The following is a 25,870-nucleotide window of genomic DNA, read 5'->3' on the forward strand; positions in this document are numbered from 1 at the left end:
ATATTAAAGATCCATGCATACTCGGATTGGACTTTTAAGGGAATACAATTTTTGCTTAGACTTCATAAACAACAAACTGCTTTCTGCATCTGCTGACATGACTATCCATGCTCAGAAGGGATCCTCACCTGGAAATGCCGACGCCTTGTCCGAAAAACCCAGCTCAGGAAGCTGCCGAAATCATACTAGGGTGGAAAAGAAACGTAAGACTACCAACTGTTCTCCATCCCCAGATGCTCTTCGGTCGAGACCCTCATCTGCCTTGTGACCGCCTGTTTGGTGTCCCTACGGTTGCACCTTCATCGCCTGAGGAATACATCCAAGATGTCCACGCCCGGTTTGAAGAGATGCACCGTTCCGCACGAAAGCGAGTCAACTTGGCGACGGAGGAAGTGAAGACCAGATACGACACAAGAGCTACTGGACACAGATTCAAAGAAGGAGACAAGGTGTGGTTGTGGAACTCGATTCAACGAAAAGGACTCAGTCCTAAATTACAGCCACCTTCGGATGGTCCATATACAGTGCTGAACACGAATGACGTCATGGTTCGGATCCGTAAGTCTTCGAACTCTAAGCCTAAAGTCGTTCATTACGACACGTTAGCTCATTACTATGACCATAGCACGTAATGTAAATAATTGTAAATAGTATAAGACCATGGTCCTTTTTGTTTTTAAATGTGTATTTGATTCGATTTGTATTTAGTATTTGATTTGTACTTGATAGAATTTGATTTGTTATATTTATTGCATTTATTGTTCATCTTGTTTATTATTGTAATGTAATACTTATTAATGCATTTATGCAACAGTTGTAAGTTTAGCTTCCTGTCCAGGGATTGTACTGCCCGGGACGTGCAGTCCTTGGGAAGGGGGCATCGTTACGAATTTGGTATTTAAAAAGCTAATGTTAGTTCAATTATAAATTAAATGGTTTTATTTCCCGCGCAGTGCAGCGCGTGACGAATATTAAAAGAAGAAAGCTAAGCCGAAAAATTAAAAATACAAGAGCACGTGCATTTAACATTAAATAAATAAGTATGTCTTTTTGATTTCGAGAAAGTACCAGAAAATTCTCGCACGCGATTTAAAAATCTTATAAAAGGAGGAAAACCTCTCAGTTTGTAGTAGTTACTTAGTTTGTTGTTGTTTAGAAAACTGCTCTTGTTGATTGTAGCGAATTCGCGGATTAGCTTTCTTTAGCTGTTTTGAATTAAGTTCTTTTGAACGTTTGAGTAGTTAAAAGATAACTACTGTGATATAGTGTGATACTGCACGATTATTTGAGGACATTTAATCATATTTGTTGTTATAATTATAAATGTTTGTCCATTTTTCATCGGACATGTGCATTCATTTCGTAACGAACCCGTACGCACGCAACAATACTAATAAAACGGATTTCATCACAAAATCAAAGACCTCTGCATATTTACATTTGTTGCTTAGAACATCGAACAGCCCAGAAATTTTTCAGCGGGCAATGGATTTCATTCTTCGGCTTGTCTCTTCAGCTTGTCTCAGGAACTAATTGTTTTGTATACGTATGTAGATGTAAATAAAGAATCAATACAAGAGCATGTATAGGATTTCCATAAAGAATTTTCTGTTTTAAAAGGTGCAAGAATGAAAGTAAATACCGATAAATGTAAATTTGCTCATAAAGAAATAAAATATTTAGGATTTAAGATCACTCAGGAAGGCATTCAGACAGACGAGACGAAATTTCTGGAGATGAAAATCTTTCCCACTCTAAACTGCCAAACATGTTAACATCGTTCCTCAGATTACGTTCGTATTATTTAACGTTTATGAAAATTTTTAGCCGAACTAGAAAGCAAAAAAGGTTAAATATTCTAAGAGGGAATAAAAATCCTACATAGAGCCTAAATCAGGCCTTGATAAACTTTCCAGAGCCTAAAACAGGCTTAAATTACAGCACCAGTTTTAAAAGTACTTGATCCGCGAAGGGCCTTACAATTTTAGGTTAGGTTGGGCTAAGTATAAGTGTAGAGACTACCTATTATTTACTCTTAATAATAAGGCTCCTTATACTAACTTTAATGATTAATATCCTCTTCCTGGAATCCACAGTGCCGTTCTAGTACCGAAGTGCTACTGTTTACTGGCGGTGTTATCAGTTGTTCTTTTTTATATTCGGACTTGGGCAAGAGGGGCATTTACACCGCTGCCTGGTTTATACATTAAACATTGTACACACCAATTCCTAGAGCAGGAATACATTACACTGTTGCTTAAGTATCAAGTTCACCTGCTTGGGCTGGTGGGGCATTTAACTGTGTACGAAATGATTGCATGTTCATCACACATTACCAATTGTTGCGTAGAGATGCGTAAGCTAAGCCCCTTGCACTACTTATGAGTGGCTCACTCTATGGCCTGTTTTAACATGTTAGAGGCATTTATTGCTTTCCTGTGGAATTTCACGGGCAAATATTGTAATCTACATTTAATTGTTTTGTTTCGCTGTTGTTGGAGCACTTTCTTTGGTGGCTAAATAGCGCTGCATAGCTCTTGACTTCTGGCATTTTATTCCATAAGTGCTTATTTTTGATTGCATACCTCAAGAATAAAGATAAATCCTCTTCTAAATTTGACTTCTTTATATGAAGTGGTGTTCTGCTAACAGGTTGGGATAAAGATAATGTTCGGGGTAACCCATTTCTTCGCATTCGTAATAATCTGTTGAAGAGAGATTCCTTGCACAGACTTACGTGGGAAAGTGGCCGTGCTCTAGACAAAGTGTTTTGTCTGGTCTGGTAACATGAATCGGAGAAAGGTTAACTTTGAGGAAGAGGTTGTAAAATCTTCTCCCTGTAATCCCAGTGAATGCTTGTTTTCATGGCATTTATTCCCTGGGCTGCCTCTATAGCTAATAAGTTCGCCTCTTCGTTTCCCTTGTGATCAACATCGGGTTTAATTCCAAGTTACAAAGAAATGTTAGCCTTGGGCACTGGAGGACTTGCTGAAAATTTCTTCAGCTAGTGGTGATTTATTACTTGGGTTCGCGTCTTAGGTATAGCCATTGGGTTAAGGGGCAGAATCTGAAAATACTCTAGACTAACTAGTGGTCGAGCACGTAGTTTGGTAAACATGCTTCGACCTGGTTTTGTAGTTCGACTTGGGTTAAAAAGGTGAACGGGCTGTCAGCGGAGTTCAAGATTTGCATTGTGGTTTTCCTGTAGTAAGTTGACTTTGGAGGAAGTTTTTATCGTTACTTTCGAAATTTTGAATCACAGAAAGACATGTGATATAGCAAAATCGTGGCACATTTGTTGACAGACGTTGTGTGATTGGCAAAATTTTATTCACGTATGTATTATGGTAAGTGCATTTTATTTTATTTGCTTTATTTTGTAGAATGTTATGTTCATTGTTTTTTACTATGAATTTCTGTTGTTATTTGAATTGTTTGTAATTTATTTTAGGTATTTTAGTTTATTTTGTTGATTTGTGCGCAATGCCTAGATTATGCAATTTGTAGATGTTTTTTTTTTAAGTTTAAACAGAATGCTGTGTACATGGTATTTTTTTAATTTTATTGTTGTTATATTAATTTATTAAAGCGAGGTATGCGTAGTTCGTAGATTCTTTCTCTGGCTAGATTGTGCAATACGTAGATGTTTTTTAAGTTTAAACAGAATGCTGTGTGTACATGGTATTTATTGAAATTTATTGTTGTTATGTTAATTTATTAAAGCGAGGTGTGCGTAGTTCGTAGATTCTTTCGCTGCCTAGATTGTGCAATTCGTAGATTTTTTTTCTTCTTATGTTAAAAGATATCACTGTGTACATGGATTCTTGTCAAATATTTTTGGTTAGGAACTTTACGTTTTTGCTACCTAAATTTTTTGTTTTTGTTTCGGATTTTTTGCATTTGCGAAAACCGCACTTTTGGAGACATTTTAGGCTTAAAGTTCGAAATGTAGACAAAAAAATTAGATAGTAATATGTCACCGTGGAGAAATTTGGCGACCTGAAAGCGCATATAAGAGCAGTTCCGCTGCTAAATTACAAAGTGTGAAAAAAAAAAAAAAAAAAAAAAGAGAGAGACTGGTCCAATAAATCATTGTACTTACAGAATCAGTTCTCCGTGCAATCACTTTCGAAGTTGTTCCCTTCAGAATTCGGTGCTGCTATTGCAGGCAAGAGTTCTGAAACGAGGTTTTTGGAATGCCCTTCAGGAGATTCTCCGTTTTGCCTGAACCTCTTCAGCTGAGGTAAAATGGGTTCCCTTTAAGTAAGATTTAACTTTAGAAAATAAAACAAAAGTCGCGTGGACTTAAATCAGGTGACAAAAGGGGGATTCACTGTCACAGTCATGTTTTCGCTGGCCAGAAACTTTTTGACAGATAGGGCTGTGTGGGCGGGTGCATTGTCTTGGTGCAACAGCCATTCATCACTCCACATTTGTGGCCTTTTATTTCCTAATTTTTTCACGAAGTCTTTTTAGTACTTCAATGCAGTAGTGTCGATTAACAGTCTGACCATTGGGAACCCATTCAATCATGATGGGCTCCCAAGAGGGCGCCCAGCACGTTCATCATCTTCCACACTGTCCCATACCCCTGAAAACCCCTTATGCCATTCAAACACTCGTGCATGGGACAAGGTTTCATCTCCGTAGGCCTCGGTTAACATTTGAAATATTTCCTCCGTGGCTGATTTCTTAAGTTACACAAGAAACTTGATGTTGCTTCGCTGTTCGGTTTTTACATTAGACATTTTTCCGGCAGAATGCAGTTGCACGTGTTCACTCAATGACGCAGCACTCCCCACTGGGGTGGTCGGTTAAGTCGAAACTAACAGCATGGATAGAGGAGGTATGTGGCATGACGTTACCAGAACAGTTTTTGGCAACTCCCCACTGTTTTTTAGCTACATACTTGGTCTCTTTTTGTGTGTGTGTGTCACACCTCGTATTTCTTATGCTTATGAAATGTTATGTTAGCTGAATGGCTTATATAATAAATGTAAAATTACTATTAAAAGTTAAAATTTTTTGATAAGAAAAAGTTAAATTTGAACCTTCAGATACCAACTACCAACATTTATATTAATTTTCCGCAGACAAGTTCAAGAATCTCAAGTTAAATTTTTGGTAAAATGCATAATCAATTATAGCAAGTATCTAATCTTAAAGAAGAAAACTTTCGTTTAATCGTTTAATGCACGTTAGTCGATGCTGGAATATATTTCTGAATAAAATTAATAACCAATTTTTAATACTGATATTATTTTCGTTTTCAACCTCACTAGCCAAAACTTATATAACGTTTTTATACCTTGATGTAGACATTAGTCGAATATCCATGATTCCAAACTTATTTAGATATATTTGTCGATTAATAAAAATCCTTTTCAGCTTGTAACGGGCGTTACGAAGACCCCTCGGGGACGATCACTACTCCCAAATATCCAAGTGCCCTTGCTGGTGAAAGGTGTTTGTTTCGAATTACAGCACCCGCAGGGCGAAGCGTTAAGTGACTTTCAATCATTTTAACTTGCCAAGAGATGACACCACCGGCACATGCCTCAGTTACATAAAAGTAAGTCCTATTAACTCGTTAATGTAAAAATGGAGGATTGGAAATACAGACTTTCCTTAGGAAAGAAAAAGAATAGAATTGTAGTTCCCAACCTGCTTTGCTCCAAGTACGCCTTTCACACGTGCTAGAAGTTCATTCCCATCTCCTTTAGAAAACTCGAAAAATGCATATACATTTATTTAGTTTTATATAATTTTTATCATATTTTTATAAATTTCAAAAACTACAGAAAATGTTGATAAATACTAAAACTTGCATAAAATAATTTTTTACGTTCATAAATTAAATCTCTTGGGAAGGTTTTAAATCAAACCTTTTATTAATCATAACTTGAACATAAGGGCACTACTCGTGCTCTCATAAACCATCGCAACTTATGGCGACAAAGCTTAAAGTAACAGCTGAATTTAAAATTTAAAACTAACACTAGTAGCTAAAGGCTACACAAATGATTTAACACGAAGCTGTCTCAAATTTTCACCGGCGTAACAATTTAAATATCGGCAGCATTTAATGCAGACCGAAGAATACAGTCTTATCTATGCTAGCTAAACTCAAATACAACCTCGAGATGGAGAAAGACGCCATGTCATAGAATCTAACAACCCCAGTTTAAATATTCAGTCTAATTCGAATTCTGGGGGGGGGAGAGAAAGGAACAAGTGACAGTAAAGATCCTAAACACAAAATAACTGGTTCATGAAAAATAATAGTAACCTTACAGTCATAAAATTTGTTTTATTATAACATATGAACTTTCATCAAACACTGTATTATGCTTAGTACTAAATAGGTCATATATTGGAGGTTTGGAAACTGAAACCGAATATAATCACATAATTGTCGCTTCCAGGTGTACCGAGATGATAAATGTCGACAAGTTAAATCTTTCTTTTTTTAAAGTTGGTTTAATTAAGTCATGTTAGGTTGCCTGAATATGGCAAAGTACACGTGTGCTACCTACCTAAGAGATATCTTCGTAGAGAAGTTTTACGGAAGTTGGTCTGTATTCACATTACACATGGGCAAAATCACAAAAACCTCAGTTTTGAGTTGAAGACGTTTATTTAATTTTATTTTCTAGTTTATAATTTATAATTGTAGATAGATTATTACCTTACTTTTACGGATTTTTATTTATTTTACAAACGGATCGGACAGGGCTGACCACTTCTGAAGTACTGAAAATGCTACACGAATTGCTATCAGATAGTGAATTTGATACTGATTCCGGTACATGTGCAAAACATGCAATATTGGGTTGTGCTTTTTGAAAGGTGGTGTCAATTTCTTCGAAAAGTACCACCATGAAAAAAAAGACTAAAGTGTAAATATGAAATGTAAATAATGGAAATATCATATACCCAAGTTACTTTTTTTTCATTCATACGCATGTAATCATCATATAACCAAAAAAGAGCTTTTTAGGGATGTGTGTAGAGTAGCAGGTATCTCCCTGGCACATCCTGGGTAATGCTAAAGCTGCTGCGGTATTTAAAATCTAGTGTTTCTTAATCGTAGGCAAAATCTCTTACTCTTTTACGCGCTTCCCAGCAACACTTGTTTCAGCACTCTTTTCGAAGCTTTATTAAATAAGCGTACCCGCTTCGGGCACACCCACAGAATTAAAACAATAAGTGCTATCTTCGCAAAATTTTACTTGTGTACTCCTCTAGGCCTAATTAGACTGCCTACATTTTTTTTTTTTTTCGAAATTCCACATTTGAAAGGTAGCGTGCCGGAAAGGGTTAAAAAAGCATAACCTTGTCTGCGTACTGACCTTAAAATAAACTGCAACACTTTTTAGCCTTGGCCACAGTACAAAACGTACGGATTGCTTTTTGGTGCAGAGCTTATGGAATGCCTTTTATTTTCAAAATCTTATTTTTCCTCTTTACACCCTTAATTTCATCCATTGCCATCTTCTTTATAATTTTATTTGCAATATTTCTTGCTACCATAATAAAAATACATTTTCTTTTACAGTAAGATTAATTCTTAACATACACACTAGCTATCATTCATGAGAATGAAATGAATTTTTTTTATAATATGATGCTTCATGAGATTCAAATGAAATAATAAGACAAATTACTGGAATTCTTGATATCCGTTGTATTTACATTAATAATTAGAAGAGCCTGAACTTCAAAATAATATTTAAGGTGACATAAGATTATAGCAATAGCTAACACATAATTGCCTTAAGTTTGTAAGAACCACTTACTTATCTTATAAGGTATTTCTCCCACCTTCTTGGGATGCCTTTGTGGTGCGGTGGTCTGCACGCTGGGCGCGTATTCCAGAGGTCCGTAGTTCGATTCCCGGCGAAGGCGTTGCTTATTTTTCATCTTACCTGCTTCCGAAAAATACCTAACGTCTCTACAATCTTCTGAGTGACAACTTCACGTGTAGAAAGTACGTGTAGGAACTACAGAGGAGAAGGGTTAAAAGTACGCTTTATTAAACTCTTTAAAATTCATAATGCGTCAAACTTGACGCTAACACACTGAGCCTCACTCGGACGGTAACTCTAACAAGAACTAAACTAAACATTCGAAGATATTGACAAGCAGTAGAAATTACGCTGCAGGGCTCAGATAAATCCTGTTACTTAAAACCACGTCGAAATCCAGTGGCAGCAAAGTAAAAGCTGTTAAGCCACGTTAACCAGCAATAAGTGCAGAAATAGGAGCTCACGCTACGGAGGTAACGGCGATTGTCCAAACTCTCTCACTTTCCTTACTAGAAATCTGTATTTAAAATTTTTCTCCTCAAGGTAAAATTTGCATTACTTCGAGCACGCTACAAAATTTAACTATTCTGGCAATGACAATTAGGGGAATGAAGCCTTATAGGGAAGCTTAAAATTAATCTTAACTTGTTAGTTAAAATGAATAGAAATCCCTCCAAGTTGCTTAGCAAAACAAAATTGCTGTATTTTAAACTAAAAAAGGACACTAAAATAATTCCTAAGTAATTTTTTAATAAATGCCTATTTCAAGCAAGGAATTTAGAATAAGATAGTGTTTTAAAAGGCTACAAAGAACTAAGAAATATAATGAAACGTTACCAAGGAACCTCTTCGTGAAATAATATTGCAATAGCACAAATGATAAAGGCTTTTTTTTTTTTTTTTTAAATACGATAGGCTGCTTGCTTTCTTAAGAATACCATAAGGTAATTCAGTACGTAAAATCATATACTGAAAGGCAACAAATATAATTCAAAAATATGAAAGCAAAATATTTACCACATCAGAGGATTGGATTTGTATTGCTGAAAAAAGGAAATAGGATTGAAATATCAAAGGAGTTTAAATACTGTTAAGGCAAATGGCATATTTCAATAGTTACCAAATATAATATTTAGATTTAAAAATAAATTTTGCAAAGTAACTATTTATTTGTTTTATTGCAAAATATGCAAGAAAGGCTGAGAGTAAATTTTTCTCCTAATAAAACCCTTAAGGGGTCTCATACCTTGTAAATCCATCACAAAAAACGAAAACAAAATTATGACTTAATTTTATTCTGTATTGTATTCTGAACACATTAAAAAAAACCGCATTAAAAAATTCGCAATAGAACCAAAAATATAGCTAAAACAAGTTGACACACTTTACTGATAAGGCAATGTTTACATTGGAGGGGGGCGTGGCCGATGCAGCTGTTTACTACTTTCGCATCTGTTCTATTCAGCTTTATCTGTGAAAAGCGTTATCTTTGCTATGCGAAATGCTAGATAACGAGCCACACAACCATATTATTCTCTTCCCCAGCTCGCTGGAAGGAAGAAAATCCCTCAATTCTGCTTTATTTTGATCGTGAAATAATTTGAATGCTAGAAACGTGCTGATATCTTTGATCAGTATATGCATGTGCTCAGCGATATATTTGATTTTTTGATTGCTTTTTTGTATTATTATCTTTAATTTTTTAATTATTTAAATCCTTTTGAGATGGGTAAAGAGTATAATCGATCTGTCGGCTATAGATGCAAAAAACGCCGATATCATGGCCATAAGAAAAGTGATTCTGTTGTGAATGAAGGCAAGTCAGCATCTGCTAAAAAGCTGAAATTAGAGACTTCTAATCATGTGAATGATGCATATAATCACAGTAATTTGCAGGGATATCGATTTATCGATGTTAGAATTTTATTTGCAGCTCTTGCAACATCATTGTGCTGCAAAATATGCCATTCAGAAGTAAGTTTTACTGAAGAATCAATTCGTGGTAGCTCATCAGTGTTTTCTGTAAACTGTTTGAAGTGCAATTCTGTGTAAAAAATAAACAGTTGCCCTATGCAAGGATATAAGAACAGTGTGCCTGAAATTAACATTAGGTTAGTTTATGGTATGAGGTGCATAGGCCAAGGATTAGCCAGCTTGAAAACATTTTGTGGTGTTATGAATATGTTACCATCAATTGCACAAAAGAGCTTCGATGTCATCACCAAAATAATAAAAAAAGCCACCCACACTGTTGCCATGCGGTCAATGAAAACTGCTGCTGAAGAAGAAAGAGCAATTAGCGGTGCTCATGATATAAGTGTGAGTGGAGATGGTACATGGAAGACTCGTGGGCATACATCATACATCTAAAATTGGAGTATGCAGTGTGATTGGTTTGTAAAGTGGGAAAGTAATTGATGTGGAAATACTCTTTTCGTTTTGCAAAGCATGTAAAAGCTCTGCAGCATCAAATCATGATTGCAAAAAGAATCATGCTGGAGGTTCGGGTTCCATGGAGGTTATAGGTATGAAAAGAATTTTCTTACGTTCCGAAGAACCTAGGAATGTGCGATATGTCAAATATCTCGGTGATGGGGATACCAAAACCTTCATGGAAATAACGAAACTGTGCCCATATGGTAAAATTCCAGTGGAAACACTTGAATGTGTAGGCCATGTGCTAAAGCGAATGAATACACGTTTGAGAAAACCGAAACAACAGTTACGTGGCATAAAGCTGAATGATGGAAAGACTCTTAGTGGAAAAGGTCGTTTGACGGATAGCATAATTGATAAACTTATTGTTTATTATGGGAATGCTATTCCCTTAAATACCCATTCGCTACAGAGCATGAGAGAAGCTGTATGGGTTACATATTGCCATATGTCTTCTACTGATGAAGAGCCCATGCATATGTTTTGCCCACAAGGGGAAAACTCGTGGTGCAAATATGACAAACATGTGGTCTGTTCTGATTCAAATGAAGAGAGTTTCCATCATCAACCTACTGTACCTGTAGAAGTGATGAAAAAAATTAAAACTGTGTATGCAGATTTATCTGCACCATGTTTACTCAAACGGTGTCTCAGCGGTAAGACTCAAAATCAAAATGAGAGTTTCAACTCGATTGTTTGGAAATTTTGTCCGAAAACTTCTGGTTGTGGAAAGACAGTCGCAGAAGTTGCAGTTTTTGAAGCTGTCATAGCATTTAATGATGGATATAGAGGTCGCATGGATACATTAAACGAATTGGGCATAAATCCTGGTACTCTTGCATTTACTGCTTCAAATTTAGCCGAAGTAGAAAGAGTTCGAACTGCTGAAATTCGCAATGATTTCCGAACATTAGAGGCTCGCAGAAAAAAACGCTTGGAACAATTAAAAAAAATGAACAATTATTATCAGTAGAAGGTGTTTACTATCAAGCTGGTGATTTTTAGTCATGTAAGTTTAATTTTAATTTCTTTTTCATAATTATAACTTTAGTGTTTTGAGAAAATGCATCTTAATTTTCATGACGGATCGTGAAGTAAGCTGACATGGAAAGTTCAAACTGCTGAAATTCGTGCTGATTTCTAAACATTAAGGGCTTCCATAAAAAAATACTTAGAACAATTAAGAAAAAATTAACAATTATTATTAGGAGAAGGTGTTTCCTATCAATCTGGCAAATTTTAGGGATGTAAGTTTATTTTGATTTTATTTTTTCCATAACTTAACTTTAAGCTGCGTTTTCTTAAAACACTAATTTTCATGACGATCCGTAAGATTAAAAAAAAACTATTGCACGTATAAGCCCAATTTTTTTCCTGTGTATATATAGTTATATTATCTATAGAATGAATTAATATCATTTAGCTATTTACACATTTAGGTTATTTTTAATGAGTAAATAACTATAAATTTATGATATTTTTCTTTTTTCTTCAAATTTGCATAATTTATAAAACATTCATGTTAAAATAATTTTTTTATTGTTAATTCATTCTATAGAATGTAGTTTTGGGATCATTTTAAAGCAAGTTGTAAGCCAATACCTATATTCTAAATTTAGTTATCTTACGGATCATAAAGTAACATAATTTTTTTTAAAGTTATCTTATATTAAATGTATTATATTATTTTTTGTAATTAAATTAAGGGGATTATTTTATGATTTTCTTAGAATTGAAACATATCTTAAATGGCCTTTAAAGTTTTGTGTAATTTGAAAAAGTATTTAAAATCTTATGATTAGTCGAGACAGACACACTTTCAGCATGCATCACGACTCTTTAGAAGGTATGAGACCCCTTAAGTATCTTGTAATGTAAGTAAGGCAACAGTTAAGAAGTTACATTTAAAATAGTTATAGCTAGTAATTAACTATAAAATGCTTTGATATTCTTACAGGAAAATGAACTTTGTGTTGGGAAATATGGTGCTATCTAAATATATCATAATTCTTTTGTCTCCTCAAGTATTCAATATTCAGAATAATGCATTCCTCAAAAGTGCAGTGTTTTGTTACAATGCATCAAAAACGTAATGTTTTGCTTTATGTTAATCTGCTTTTTAAATACAGGTGCTTTATGCTATGCGTAATTATCGTAAGGAAATTGAAAGTTCTCCTCAGATTTGTGGAAGCTCCCTTCCTCCTGAAATGCGTTCCTATACTGACATCATTCGCATAGAATTTTTCAATCATGGACTTACAGCTGGCGAAGGTTTCTCTTTAACTTATTCAACTGAAGAGAGGGCAAGTAAGTGCTTCTTATACAATAAAAAATAATTTACTATTTGAAATGTATATTGAGTTATTTGTTTATTTGTTTAAAACTACTCTACTTGTATCATTGCAGTTTGCGGAGGAAATCTCCTTTTGCCTAGTGGAAGTATTTCCACTCATCTAGTGGAAGTATTTCCACTCCAGTGTTTCCGTTATTGAAGGATTTTTATGTGCATTGCAAATGGTCTGTGTTTGGAGACAGTTTAGTTAACCGTACTGTTGTGTTCAAATTTGATGTGCTAGATGTTCCAGGTCTCAGAATCAATAGATGTTATCATGGTGGAGTGTATGTGAAACCAGGACGGAGAAGTGGTAAATTAGATTAACTGTTCATTGTCAAAAATTACTAATTCAGTGAGAGTACTTTGAACTAGTCATTTGTTGTACTTTGAACAATAAGTCTTGTTGAAATAATTTTATGAATGAAATTAATTGATACAGTAAGACATGATCACCAGTTCTTTGTTCAGAATTGTATTAAATATAGTGAAGATGCAAAAGAAATTTAAAACCGTTTATATTTTGTAAGGATCTTAAGTTTAACTGACATTTATTTTATTTTAAAACTATGCTAGCCTCTCTTATTTTCCACTTCCGGCCAGAATAAACGCGTTAACTTGTTTATGTAACTTGTACTTGCTAACACTAATGTAGTGGCTTTTTGCCAACAGCAAAGTTAGATGGAGAGAGAGTGAGCCGCCTTGCCACTGCATTTCACGCGAGCTTGCCATCAGTTGCTGTCTTCCGTTAAGGCCAGAAGTTTTATTCCTCTCGAAAGCTTAAGACGTATTGTAGTTTTCCGCAGTTTGCGTTCTACATACGTAATAATTTAAAAGGCCAGTCTTAGTGTTAGTCATTTGTGTAAAGTATTTGTGTATTCAAAGATAGCTTTTATTTAAATTTTAGTTAGTCAGTAGTTCTTATATTTTTACGTTCAGACCACAAGTGGTTGGTCTTTGTATCCCGGAGTATGGGAGCGCCTGCAATATCGTAGAAAATAAAGGGTAATTTAACCCTTCTCATCTTGTCATCTTTGCTACATTCCATAGCACATAGTTTGTAGTCAAACTCACTGTCTAGTAATGACACGTCATGTTCGCCAAACAGATTAGTAGGAACAATAGTCCTGATAATTTTTACAGAGAAATAGATGACAAGGTAAACTATTAGTTATAACATAACTATTTAACTTCTAAATAAAAATTTTTAAATTATAGCCAGATGTAATTTGGTTATTTCTTTATAACTTTGAATCATACAGTTATTCTTAATTATTTAAATTTCTTTTAATATAACACAGGGCGATAACATTAGGTGGCAACAACTTAAAAAGTGAATCGACATTTATAGTGAACCAATGCAATATGACAAAATTAAATTAATAGTCTTTCAGAGCAAATTGCAGTCTTTGAACTAACAATTCAGTAACATTAATAAAAGTGGCATAAAATATATTTTTATACTTTATATCAGTTTTATTAATTTTATTAAATTGTTTTTGTTAGTCCAAGGAGGCTTTGCCCCTAAAAGAATATTGTTTTCGTTTGGCGATTTTGCGTCGAATCACTTTGAATGTCCGTTTCTCTTTTCAAACTGTTGCCACCAAATATTATCGTCCTGTATTACGTTTGAAGAAATTAAATAATGAAGAATCTGCATAAATGTATGTGTATTTCTTGCATTCTGATAAGCAACGGTACCTAGAGCCATCCAATTTTGAATGACGTAATCCTACTGCGAATAAGGGCATCTGGAAGCTCAAATTTGAAATTTGGAATTTGTTTTATTATGGATTTCGTATTTTGTAAACCTTTAACGAATTTTTGATTGACAAACTCAAGGATTTCAAAACGAAAATGGCAACGTTGTACAGAATTTTTTTTTTTTTTTTTTTTTTTTTTTTTTATCTCGAGCGAGGGAGTCTCTGGATCGGAAATTCTAAAGATATGGCTCATTTTAAAATTATTTTGCGATATTGTTGTTGAACTGAGTTTTATGGTATAAGTGCGAAGAATGTGATATTTAAGAAATAAATGTAACACAGAAAATATTTTAAAAAATGCCCCTTTGGACGTAATTTTAAATCTGAAATTTTTCATTTTTCAGATTTTCTTTCTCTCTCTCTCTCTCTCTTTTTTTTTTTTTTTTTTTTTTTTTTTTTTTATGTTTTTAGTCCAGAGGAGCAATTTGTCCTGAAGGACTATTCATTTCGTTTTACCATTTTTCGTCGAAACCTTTAAAAGGCTGCTTCACTTTTCTAATCGTTGCTACCATATAATTATTATTTATTAAATAAAGGTTACACACAAAATGTTAAAAAACGCCCCTTTGGACGCAATTTAAAATCTGAATCCTTTCAGACTTTTTTTTATTTACTTGCTTGCTTATTTTTATTTTTATGTATTTGTTCATATCTTTCGTGTTAAAAATGCCATTTTAATTTCGTTAAAAAATAAATGTATTGCCCTGTCAGCTGCTTGCGGATCTTTCATTCAGCTCGCATGCATTTTGAACTTGAAAACATTGAAATATTTAATTGTTTATAAATATAGGAAAGGTGCCTTTTGCATTTCAACCTGCAGTGAATAGAGGGAAATACTGAGTTTTAATTCTATTGTTCAACTTCGTAATTTCTTAAGATTAATTTCAAACTTTAATGCATTTGTCAGTTCAGAAATATGCTTTTAATTTTACTTCGACACACTTACACGAACCTTTTGATGAAGATCTACCGAGAGATGCAAAATCCATTGGCCTTTATTTTTGCACTTTTCTACTGTGATAATATGTGTATTAATATTCTTTTAAGACAGTTTTTTTCTGGGGATTTTTAAACAAGTCTCATTTACTAGCTATTTTCAAAACATTACGTATTTGCACACGTTTTAGCAACAATTCATTATTCCAATGGTATACGTGACATTAAATTTACTTTTTCTTTATGTTTAAATTCAATAAATACTTAGCATTACATTTTAATGCTACTAATGTTAACCTTCCAGCACGCGCGCTTGGCAATTTTACATGAACACGCGCGCGTCGTATTTTTTAATACATTCGTTATTTTACCGTTTTGGGCACGAAAACGACAGAAATGAGTGAATATTGATAATAAATTTGTTAAGAAATAAAATATTAATCTTATTATTGCAGAATACAAATGATATCACATTCAAATATAAGTATATTATTTTAAGATCTTATGTTAGTGAGATGGAAATGCAATGATGTATTTCATTATAGAAAATTTTAAATTTATTATTTAATAATTATATTTTAAAATCGAAGCTAATTTTAATATTCATCAAAGGCAAGTATAGACAATAAAAGAGGAAAACACTTTGGTTAGGGAAAAGGTAAGTTTAGCATTACTTACTTCTGCAAGGAAATTTACTTCTTACTAGTTACAAAAACGCAATTTAAACTAACTTTAGTATCTTTATCAGGTTCAATGTTTCTTCTAACCTTCTTCGGAAACATACAATGACCTGACTAGAACAGAGAGCTTACTAAAGCTATGTTCACTAATTGTAGTAAGTAGACAGGATACAGACGAAGGGTATACAAAACCCTTTATTTTTTCTTTATATACAATGACTTCCGTACTTCGGAATACAATGACCCTCCACTCGGGGTCTAACTTAAAAGATATCAAAATAAAACTAAACTCTAATTTAACTTTAGAATAAGATTGGCCTTATAATAACAGGAAGCGTATGTAGCACAGAGACTGTGAACACTACAATACGTTTAATTTATCAAGAGGATTAAAACCTCTGGCCTGGAAGGCAAAGTAGCAACTGCGTAACTTCTAAGGTAAGCGGCCTGCTTCGAACTCACGGCTTCCTCTCTTCTGCTTGGCAAAAAGGCCACACTTAAATACTTGGCGTTCGCCAGACAACTTTGCATAAACTCCTTCACGCTTATAATTCTGGCCGGAAGTAGAAAATAAGAAGTGATAGTAAAGATTTAAAATAAAATAAACGTTAGTAAAACTTAAGATCCTTACATACTTCCCGCCAGAGTTAATTAGTTTGAAACTGAGGTCTAAAACGACCTTGTTGAAAACTTTTAGCTCTAGAAACTAACGCGAGGCCAACCTTTTACAATCATAACTTAGCTAGAAACTAGAAAATTTTAAAAGAAAGAAATTTGTTACAATAGCAGCTCCCGGAATATACAACAATCTTTTTTCTTTTTCATCTGTACTGCATCAAAACAGGAGCTTTATTCAATTCTGGTTCCTTCCAGAGATCTGGAAGGAAAACTAGTTTAATGAAATGTTACAGAATGACATTGCAAATAACATATAGAATATACTTTTCTTAACATTCTTATTTCATTCATGACTATTTTAATTATCTCTCCCCGTGCTCTCTGACATGTGTTGTAAAAACACCAAACACGAATGTGTTTCTGTCTATGTGTTCAACACTTCCTCCTACAATCAAAACACTAACGTGTTAAAATTCAACATACCAAGACCTCGTAACACACCCTAATTTCAACTCTAAACCCTGAGGTACTATTCTGAAAGTGGCTAACTCTAAAGTGTAGCGTCAGAGAGCCTAACTACATCATTCAACCTTTAACACATATTCACCATGATTTAATCTTTACAGTCACACGAATAACAAATTTTTTAACATTACTTTCACTTTTACCATATCACGGTATTTCTAAACATTCAAAATAACAGTTCACATGTATACAAGAACATATCAAGATGCTGTTAATTTTACACATTTGAAAACATACATTAGTAGTACATTGTTAACTTCTATTCTTTTCAAAGCAAGTGCCAATTCTTTCTACATTGAAATAATACTACATTTCAAAAAGTCTTTCAGACTAAAACTTCTTTCTTGTTAGAATGTTTTAAATAAAATTTATACAATAACTTTTTACAATATTTAAGTCTTTACACAACGCTATTATACATCAACTTTAGTTTTACGCGCGAGTAATTGAAAAACATAATAAGAAAATCGGTCACAACTCATTTCTCGCCCTTTTGGCGATAAAGGTAGACCTCGCATGAGGTAAAACTTCTTGAAATCTGCCACTTGCAGTAAGAATGAAAGATTAACTTAAGTTTGTAAAGTAACATAAAATTTTACTTATCTTTGTAATATTCAGACATCCTTTTCTGGACCCAGTCTTTAAAGGTGCTGCAGACCGTAGCTTGGTTGATCCTCCTTCTTGTACGGGCTCGCCCTTCAGTGCTTTCATCTGGAAGCTTCCGTTTTTCACCACTACGGCCACCCTTGAACATCTTCCTTCTGTCCTCTGCTTGTGGTCTTGGCCGTTTGAAGGCAGCTGGTCTTGGTGGAACCGGGAAACTTCTGTCGTGATCCTGCTTGGACCTCGTTGTTGGCCGTTCGAATTTTCTTGTACTTTTTCCTCCGCCGCTGATGGCCCTTCCGCAGTTCGGCGACTTTTGCTGCGGAGTGTTCTGTCGGATGAGTCAATCTTCCGTTTCACAGCCGGGTTATAGTTGCCGTCCTTTCTCCCGGTCTTTTCCACATACGTCGTCCTTCTCCCTTCTTCATTCTGGGGGTGTTCGTGAACTCTGTTTTTTGGACGGTGGAACGGCTTCTTTTTCTTTTTACCTTCAGTTTTTCCGCGGGGCAATTTTCTTTTCACTTGCTTCTGTCTCTCATTGGCTTGCCCTTGTACTTGTCGTTTTCCCACCTCTGGAACTTGTACCTGCGGTGTCTGCCGTACCGGATCCTGCAAAAGATCTGAAAAGATTTGCATTTTATTACGATCGAAGTAGGGCTTGATTTGATCCATATTTGCGGAACAGGTTTCACCATTTCTTGCCTTTAACACTACAACAGCGTGAGTTATTTTTTCTATAACATATGGTCCTTCAAAGCGTGGAAAAAATTTGGCAGTTTTATCTTCTGGTGCTGAAGAAAGTGAATGCTTAATTTTTAAAACTTCATCCCCTACTTTATAAGTTACTCCCCGTCGTTTCAAGTCATAATACAATTTTTGTTTTCTTTGTGCTACTTCCGTATTCCTTTTTGCTTCTTTTATTAGTTTTTCTATATCACCCATTTTAAATTCTGGGGCTCTTTGTTGCACATAAAATAGTTTATCTAACGTGTTATAACCTTTCTGCCTAGAAATAACTCAGCAGGAGTTTTGCCCGTTGTATCATGTTTTGCGGTCCTAAGGGCGAAAGCAAATTCATTGACATAGTTATCCCAGCTTTTATGAAAATTTTTAACATAACTACGGATAATTTTCACTATATTTCTGTTGACCCGTTCCGCTATATTTGATTGCGGCCGATACGGGACCATTTTTAAATGACGTATGCCCAGTTTTTGGCACATGTCTTCAAATATATTACTTACTAATTGAGGACCATTATCCGATATAACTTTTAGGGGCGCCCCGTATTTTAAAATATATTTATTTAAAATAGAATCGGTAACTAATTTCGCGGAGGCTCGTTTTAAGGGAACAATTTCGGTCCATTTACTAAAATGATCAACTATAACAAGGAGATAGCGACTTTTGTTTAACTGACTTTTTGGGAAAGGGCCCAATAAATCGATGCCGATTATTTCATTTGGAAATTCGGATTTAATACTATTTAGAAACCCGGCCGGGCGGAAATTAATATAATTAACGGCTTGACATGTTGGGCAGGACTGGACATACGCCCTTGTTAACTTTTGCAGTTCAGGAAAGTAGACTGCCTCGCGTACGCGTTGAGTAGTTTTTCGAATACCAGCATGAGAAGCTAAAGGGCTGTCATGGAGCTCTTGCAGGATATTTAATCTAAGACTAGCTGGGATAACAGGTCGAAATTCGTTGTTGGAATTCGTAGTTTTTGTATAAAATAATAGACCATCTATTAGTTCGTAATGGGCCGCCCTATTTCTTATCGCCACAATATCTTGGTGGCTAAAATTTTCAGGATCCTTCAAATACTCATAAATACTTCCAAACTCAGGATCCTTACCCAGTTCGGTTATTACAGTTTCTCGGGAATTTATTGTACACGCTGTCAGCATTGCAACGTTTACGGTATTACCCTGTTCGTCTAATTTAATTCGTGATAGGGCATCTGCTACGATATTTTCCTTTCCGGGGGTATGCTTGATTACCAGATTATATTCTTGCAGCTTGAGTGCCCATCTTATTAACCTTGGGGATAAATTTTTCCCTGAGTACAATCTAGTTACCGCCGCATGATCAGAATATACTGTTATCGGCGCCTTTCCAAAATAGACTCGGAACTTTTGCACTGCTAACAGAACTGCAAGGGCCTCTCTCTCGGTCGCGGAATAGTTTCTTTGTGTTTGATTTAAAGTTCGGCTAAAAAATGCCACTGGCTGCTGATTTTGCGAAAGTACCGCTCCTACCGCATAATCCGAAGCATCCGCTGAAATTTCTAAATTTTCATCCTTTTCAGGAAATTTCAACACAGGGGCTTGCGTTAATGCTTGTTTTAATTTTTCGAAAGCACTATTGGCTTCGGCCGTCCACGAGAATCTTGCCTTTTTCCTTTTTAATTTTAACAATGGCTCAGCGATAGCCGCAAAATCTTTTATAAAGGACCTATAATATGAACAAAGTCCTAGAAAAGAAGAGAGCTTCTTTGCCGTGTTTGGAGTCGGATACTTTTGTACAGCGATTATTTTTGATTCATCTGTCTCGATCCCTTTTTGCGATATTTTGTAACCTAAATATTTTAATTCAGGGGCTGCAAATTTGCATTTTTCGACATTAACTTTTAGACCGGCCTCATTTAATAAAGAAAACACCTGTCTTAAATCCTGTACATGTTGGTCTAGATTATCACTAGTAATAATGATATCGTCTAAATAGATAAATGTGGACTTTCCGAGAACAGGTCTTAACACAATGTCCATGCATCGCTGAAATGTTGCTGGGGCGCCTGAAAGGCCAAACGGCATTCGCAAAAATGCATAAGTGCCAGACTTGGTTATAAAAGCAGTCTTAGGCACGTCCTCAGGCCTGATCCCTATTTGAAAATAACCATTCGTTAAGTCTAAAATCGTCATAAATTTGGTTGATTTTATGTTCTTTAAAATTTCTTCTATAATCGGTAACGGATATACCGGATATTTCGTTATGGAATTTAATTTACGGTAATCAATAGCGAATCTCCACCTTTTTGGATGCTCCAAAGGATAATCATTATTTTTCTTACATAAAACCACCGGACTAGCATAACTACTTGAGATAGGCGTTATGATCTTTTTACGTAGCATATCGGTAATATGCCATTCTATAATTTTTTCCTTATTCTTATCATACCGGTATGGTTTTTGACGAACCGGCAATGCATCTCCGGTGTCAATACTATGGTTAGTAACCTGGGTAAATCCTGGAATATCACTAAATAAGGAAGCAAATTCACTTACCACTTGTCGGATTCTATCTTGCTCGTCATTAGGCAGGTGGTCGAGATTTAATCTTGGCGGTTCAACCTTTTCTACACGCACTGGTTTCATCGTCAGCTTAAGAGACGCTTCATTAAAATCCAGTGTAGCTTGTGCGTCTGAAAGAAAGTCTATTCCTAGGATTAAGTGTGCTTGCAAATTCTTTACTATAAAAAACATCACCTTTACTTGTTCGTCCTTGATACGGATGTACAAAGGTACTTTACCTACGCACTTACATTGTTCTCCTTGCGCCGCTAATACTGTTGTATTATCCGCATTATATATGCGGTATTTGCGAAAATACTTTCTAAAAAAGACTTCTGCCACACAGGAACACTGCGCGCCGGTATCCAGGAGTGCGGTGGCCGGGATATTATTTACCAATACTTCAATCTTCGGAAGAGTTAAATTTTTCACCATTACTGTATTTAACTTGTAGGAAGAGGGGTTTTCGTGGCCTTCGGATTTCCGCACCCTCTCGTCAGCAGAAATCCGTTTTAGTTTAAATTATTTTTCCTTTCGGTGCTGTCCTTCTTTCTCCACTGGCCTTGAGACTTTTTTCCTGGGTTGCTATTGAACTGTCGACGTTCGCCGGCTGTTTTTGAATGCTCGAGTTTCCTTGCCCACTGATTCGCTTTTTCTCCGTAGCCATGTGCTTGAGTTTGCTGTAGTCTTGGCGTACCAAATTGGTTTCGCTGTTGATATTGGCGTCTTCTTTCGACGTCCGCCGTTCTTCTACTTTCAAACTGGATTGCTAGCTCAAATAACTTTTCCAGTGTAGTCGGATTTCTCAATTCAATAAAGTCTTGCACTTGGGGTAGTAACCTCGGCAAAATCACTTGAATTATTTCAGGTTCCGGACGGTTTCCATACAAGAGCTTGAAAACGTGAATTTTTCTTAAAATAAAACTCGAGAGGTTTTCCATTCTTTGTTGATATATACTTTAAAGTTCTGTTTCTAATTTCGCACGATCCCTTACAACAGGGAAGGCTTTTAGTAGGGCAGTCTTGAAATTTTCGTAGGTATAGGTGGGACTTCCTGCTTGACCCAAGAGACTTCTGCCGATACATTTGAACCAGTTAAGCGCTTGGCCCCTCAAAGCGCTGGTAGCTAAGGTAACTTTTTGAAACTCGTGCACGGGGTAGAGCATGAAGTGGTCATCCAATTTTTCCAAAAAACTGGTTACCTGTGAGTTTCCATTAAACGTTGCTTCTGGTTTCATCGAAGCGCGCATGGTCTGGACAATATACCCAAATCCTTCCAGGGCGGCAGCTGGCATTTCTGGATTCTGAGCTGTTTCTGCAGGCAGCACAGGTTCTTCTTGAAACTCGGCCATGGTTATTCTTCGTCGGGCGCCACTATCAGGTTCAATGTTTCTTCTAACCTTCTTCGGAAACATACAATGACCTGACTAGAACAGAGAGCTTACTAAAGCTATGTTCACTAATTGTAGTAAGTAGACAGGATACAGACGAAGGGTATACAAAACCCTTTATTTTTTCTTTATATACAATGACTTCCGTACTTCGGAATACAATGACCCTCCACTCGGGGTCTAACTTAAAAGATATCAAAATAAAACTAAACTCTAATTTAACTTTAGAATAAGATTGGCCTTATAATAACAGGAAGCGTATGTAGCACAGAGACTGTGAACACTACAATACGTTTAATTTATCAAGAGGATTAAAACCTCTGGCCTGGAAGGCAAAGTAGCAACTGCGTAACTTCTAAGGTAAGCGGCCTGCTTCGAACTCACGGCTTCCTCTCTTCTGCTTGGCAAAAAGGCCACACTTAAATACTTGGCGTTCGCCAGACAACTTTGCATAAACTCCTTCACGCTTATAATTCTGGCCGGAAGTAGAAAATAAGAAGTGATAGTAAAGATTTAAAATAAAATAAACGTTAGTAAAACTTAAGATCCTTACATCTTTATTTATTTCTAAAAAATAGAAATAAGAGAAAATAAGGAATGGAAATCGCTACTGTTCTCCCATCCAAAGGTTTCCTTGTCGTCCTTTTCTTCATCAGATAATTTTTGAAGAATGTGAGCAAAATCAGCGGATTGCACATATGTTTTTGCCATGAAAACCGATATAAAATTTACAGAACCAAATGTATTCAAATTAAAATAATACACGGCAATTAATAACACAAAATTACAAAATATTTGAGAAAAAAATATTTTCCGAATTTTCACCCGCGACCACGCGCGTGTCGTAACTTTTACGAAAAGTCTGCAACGTGGCACAAAAGCCCAGTAAAGAAAAGGCAAATGACTTCCTGTTGGCACATTCCATGATGTGGGGAAGTGTAGAAAGGACTAATAGAAATGGCCTTCAGACGTCTCAGCTTCGATATGCGAAAAATGTGCATTAAAAACTGAATTTGTCGTAAATTTTGCGCATACGTGCGTGCCGGAAGGTTAAGAAAGTATAGATTTCGTAGTATTCAATGATAGCATTTCTGCACCACATTAAAGTCGAAGTTACGTAAATCAAATCATGTATATCAGAAATTCACAGTAATTAAGCTCCCAGTAACCAGGCTGGACTTATTAATTAGTAACTTAATTTAATAAGTCCAGCCGAAAAAAACCTTCGTTTATTATTAGCTGGAAACACCGTCCTCTTTCATCGGCTTACCAACATCACACTCTGCGCATGATTCTCGAGTTTCGTATGGATGATCCCCTTGTCTTAGGGAATTGTCTGATTAGACGAAAATATTGAAGAACTTAGTTTTATTCTAAACTGGAAATTAAGAAACACAAAATATGCACTTTTGAAGACTGAGTTTAAAATTTCCTAATTTTTTTTTAAAAGTGTGTTAAATTGTTTCAAACTGTTGCTTTTTTTTTTTTTCTAAATAGGTGTACACTATCATCTCGAATATGAAATCTTTTGCGGGAACTATACGTCACCAGTAGTATTCACCACACCTTTTCGTTCCACTGATATTCATCTCACTGGCTTATTTGATAAACCCTTCCGTGGTATTCATGGAACCTATTACGTTAACAGTGAGTACACTTTTCCATATGTATTTTTGGTTGTTTTATTAACTCTGTTTTTAAGTTACAAATGTCTTTAGCAAAGTCTGCTATACTCTACTACAAGTTACTTTTTTTTTTTTTTACAAAAGATTGCCACCGTAGCGATGCTGCTTTTGTATACAATGATGATTGAAATCCCATAAGCTAATAGACTTCTGTTACTAATCCCATAAGCTAACAGCATTCCGTTAACAACTAATAACCTTCACCGTTACTAATGGCTAGGCGACCAGGGGATTGATGATTAAGGAATGAATCCCTTAAGTCAATAATAATCACTGGCTTTCACGGTTAATAATAAGCAAGGGTTTGACGATTAAAGGTGATACTACGTTTATGTCAAAGGCGCCTTTCACTTGCATTTAATTTTAACAATTATCTATATTTACTGCATTTTCCTGCGCTGGTGATTGAAAAATCATTAGGTTTTCAATAACCAGTAGTCTTGACGGTTACTGGCGTTCATTGGTTTATTTCATTAAAGACATGGTTGTTCTTCAATTTCATTTAATTCTCACCATTTGTCTAAATTCACTGCACTGTCCCATGTCAGTTACTGTATAACTTGACAATTATAAGTCCATAATTCATTGCTAAATTATGCGTAGATCACCAGTGACCAACAGCTTTGATGAGCTCTGTTGCCCTTCAGTTTAACTGTATTTTTACAATTTATCCCAACTTACTCCACTTTCTCAAGCTAACACTATGCTACCTCCAGTGACCGAATGTAGATTTCCGGAGACAATCTTGAATATTTTGTTTTTATTTTATTTCAAATATGTGTCTAATTTTACTTTTCTATCCTATATCGGTATTCCAGCCGTTGATAGAGTGCTGCAGTAACTGTCATCTCCTATGTTACTAACCACGTCTTTCATGATTGATGATTTTTAGTTGTAGTTCACTGTTGTACATTTTAAGTGGCAATAAGCCAAAATGTTAGTAAATTATTTCGAAATAGATGTTTTGATTATTGCTTCGCAGAAACTCTGAAGAAAAAGAATATTAAGAGTTGATTCTCGTGTGCCTTAATAACCTAAAATAAAAGACTGACGTCGCCTCACTCATGTATAGCAAAACATAAGAACGAGTAATATCTTTCCCTGTGAAACACGTATTTATTCCGAACTTTACTATTGTAATAGAAAATTAGATACACGCTTGGTCACAAGGAACCTACATAACACCAGTCACAAAATAACATTCACGAGTTCGTCATAGAAGAAATCAAAGGAAGTAAAATCTTGAGACTTCGCCTGTCACTGATTAAATTTCAAAGTCATGCTTGCAGAAAACTATAGTACTTAGAAGGAATAAAATATGTCTAGCGATTTTTTTAAACAAAATGCTCTGCTTCGTTGATCAAGTTCACAGGTATAAAAATAAGCTATTATATGAAGAAGCACGAAGGCTTACAGAAGTTGCAGTCTTCATTCACGCGTGCGAACGTACTAAAATACAAGAAAGAAGGAGCGAACGCGAATGCAAATAGAACTTCTTGCTGGTCTGTTGCGCGAATCACAATTTCACCAGCTCAGATGAAATGTGGGTCCTTCGGATTTTGACTTTGGGGACGTGGGGATAGAAACTTTAAAAGATGAAAGGAAAAGTGTGACTCTTTGTCACGGTGTCTGAAAACTTGTAAGAGAGGAAAGTGGTCTCTGAAAGGCAGTCAAGATCGTCTGGTGGAAGGGAGAAACCGCAGGCGTCATGTCACCGTCGTTGAAAACTAGCGAGGTATTCTACTAGAAGCTTAGCGATTAATTCCGGTCTGATCCATGGAAGATTGGACCAGTGAGGAT

General features: G+C 35.5%; 2 protein-coding genes across 2 annotated transcripts in view; both read left to right on the plus strand.

The window, feature by feature from the left end:
- Positions 1 to 9,381: 9,381 nt before the first annotated feature.
- Positions 9,382 to 12,670, plus strand: LOC118194634 (uncharacterized). Its single transcript, XM_085823092.1, has 3 exons — positions 9,382 to 11,253; positions 12,374 to 12,551; positions 12,651 to 12,670. The coding sequence occupies exon 1, from the start codon at positions 10,321 to 10,323 to the stop codon at positions 11,215 to 11,217; it is 897 nt and encodes a 298-aa protein (XP_085679218.1). The 5' UTR covers positions 9,382 to 10,320; the 3' UTR covers positions 11,218 to 11,253; positions 12,374 to 12,551; positions 12,651 to 12,670.
- Positions 12,069 to 25,870, plus strand: part of LOC146999393 (CUB domain-containing protein 2-like) — a 52,025-nt gene continuing 38,223 nt past the window's right edge. The window contains exons 1-5 of the mRNA XM_085823920.1: positions 12,069 to 12,118; positions 12,202 to 12,268; positions 12,374 to 12,547; positions 12,679 to 12,889; positions 23,883 to 24,032. Of these exons, the coding sequence (XP_085680046.1) occupies positions 12,069 to 12,118; positions 12,202 to 12,268; positions 12,374 to 12,547; positions 12,679 to 12,889; positions 23,883 to 24,032 (652 nt within the window). The remainder of the gene's footprint in view (positions 12,119 to 12,201; positions 12,269 to 12,373; positions 12,548 to 12,678; positions 12,890 to 23,882; positions 24,033 to 25,870) is intronic.

The sequence above is a fragment of the Stegodyphus dumicola genome, chromosome 1 (genome assembly GCF_044657685.1).
Source record: "Stegodyphus dumicola isolate Sdum_Otavi_A_Nest chromosome 1, ASM4465768v1".
In the NCBI taxonomy this organism is placed as follows: domain Eukaryota; kingdom Metazoa; phylum Arthropoda; class Arachnida; order Araneae; family Eresidae; genus Stegodyphus; species Stegodyphus dumicola.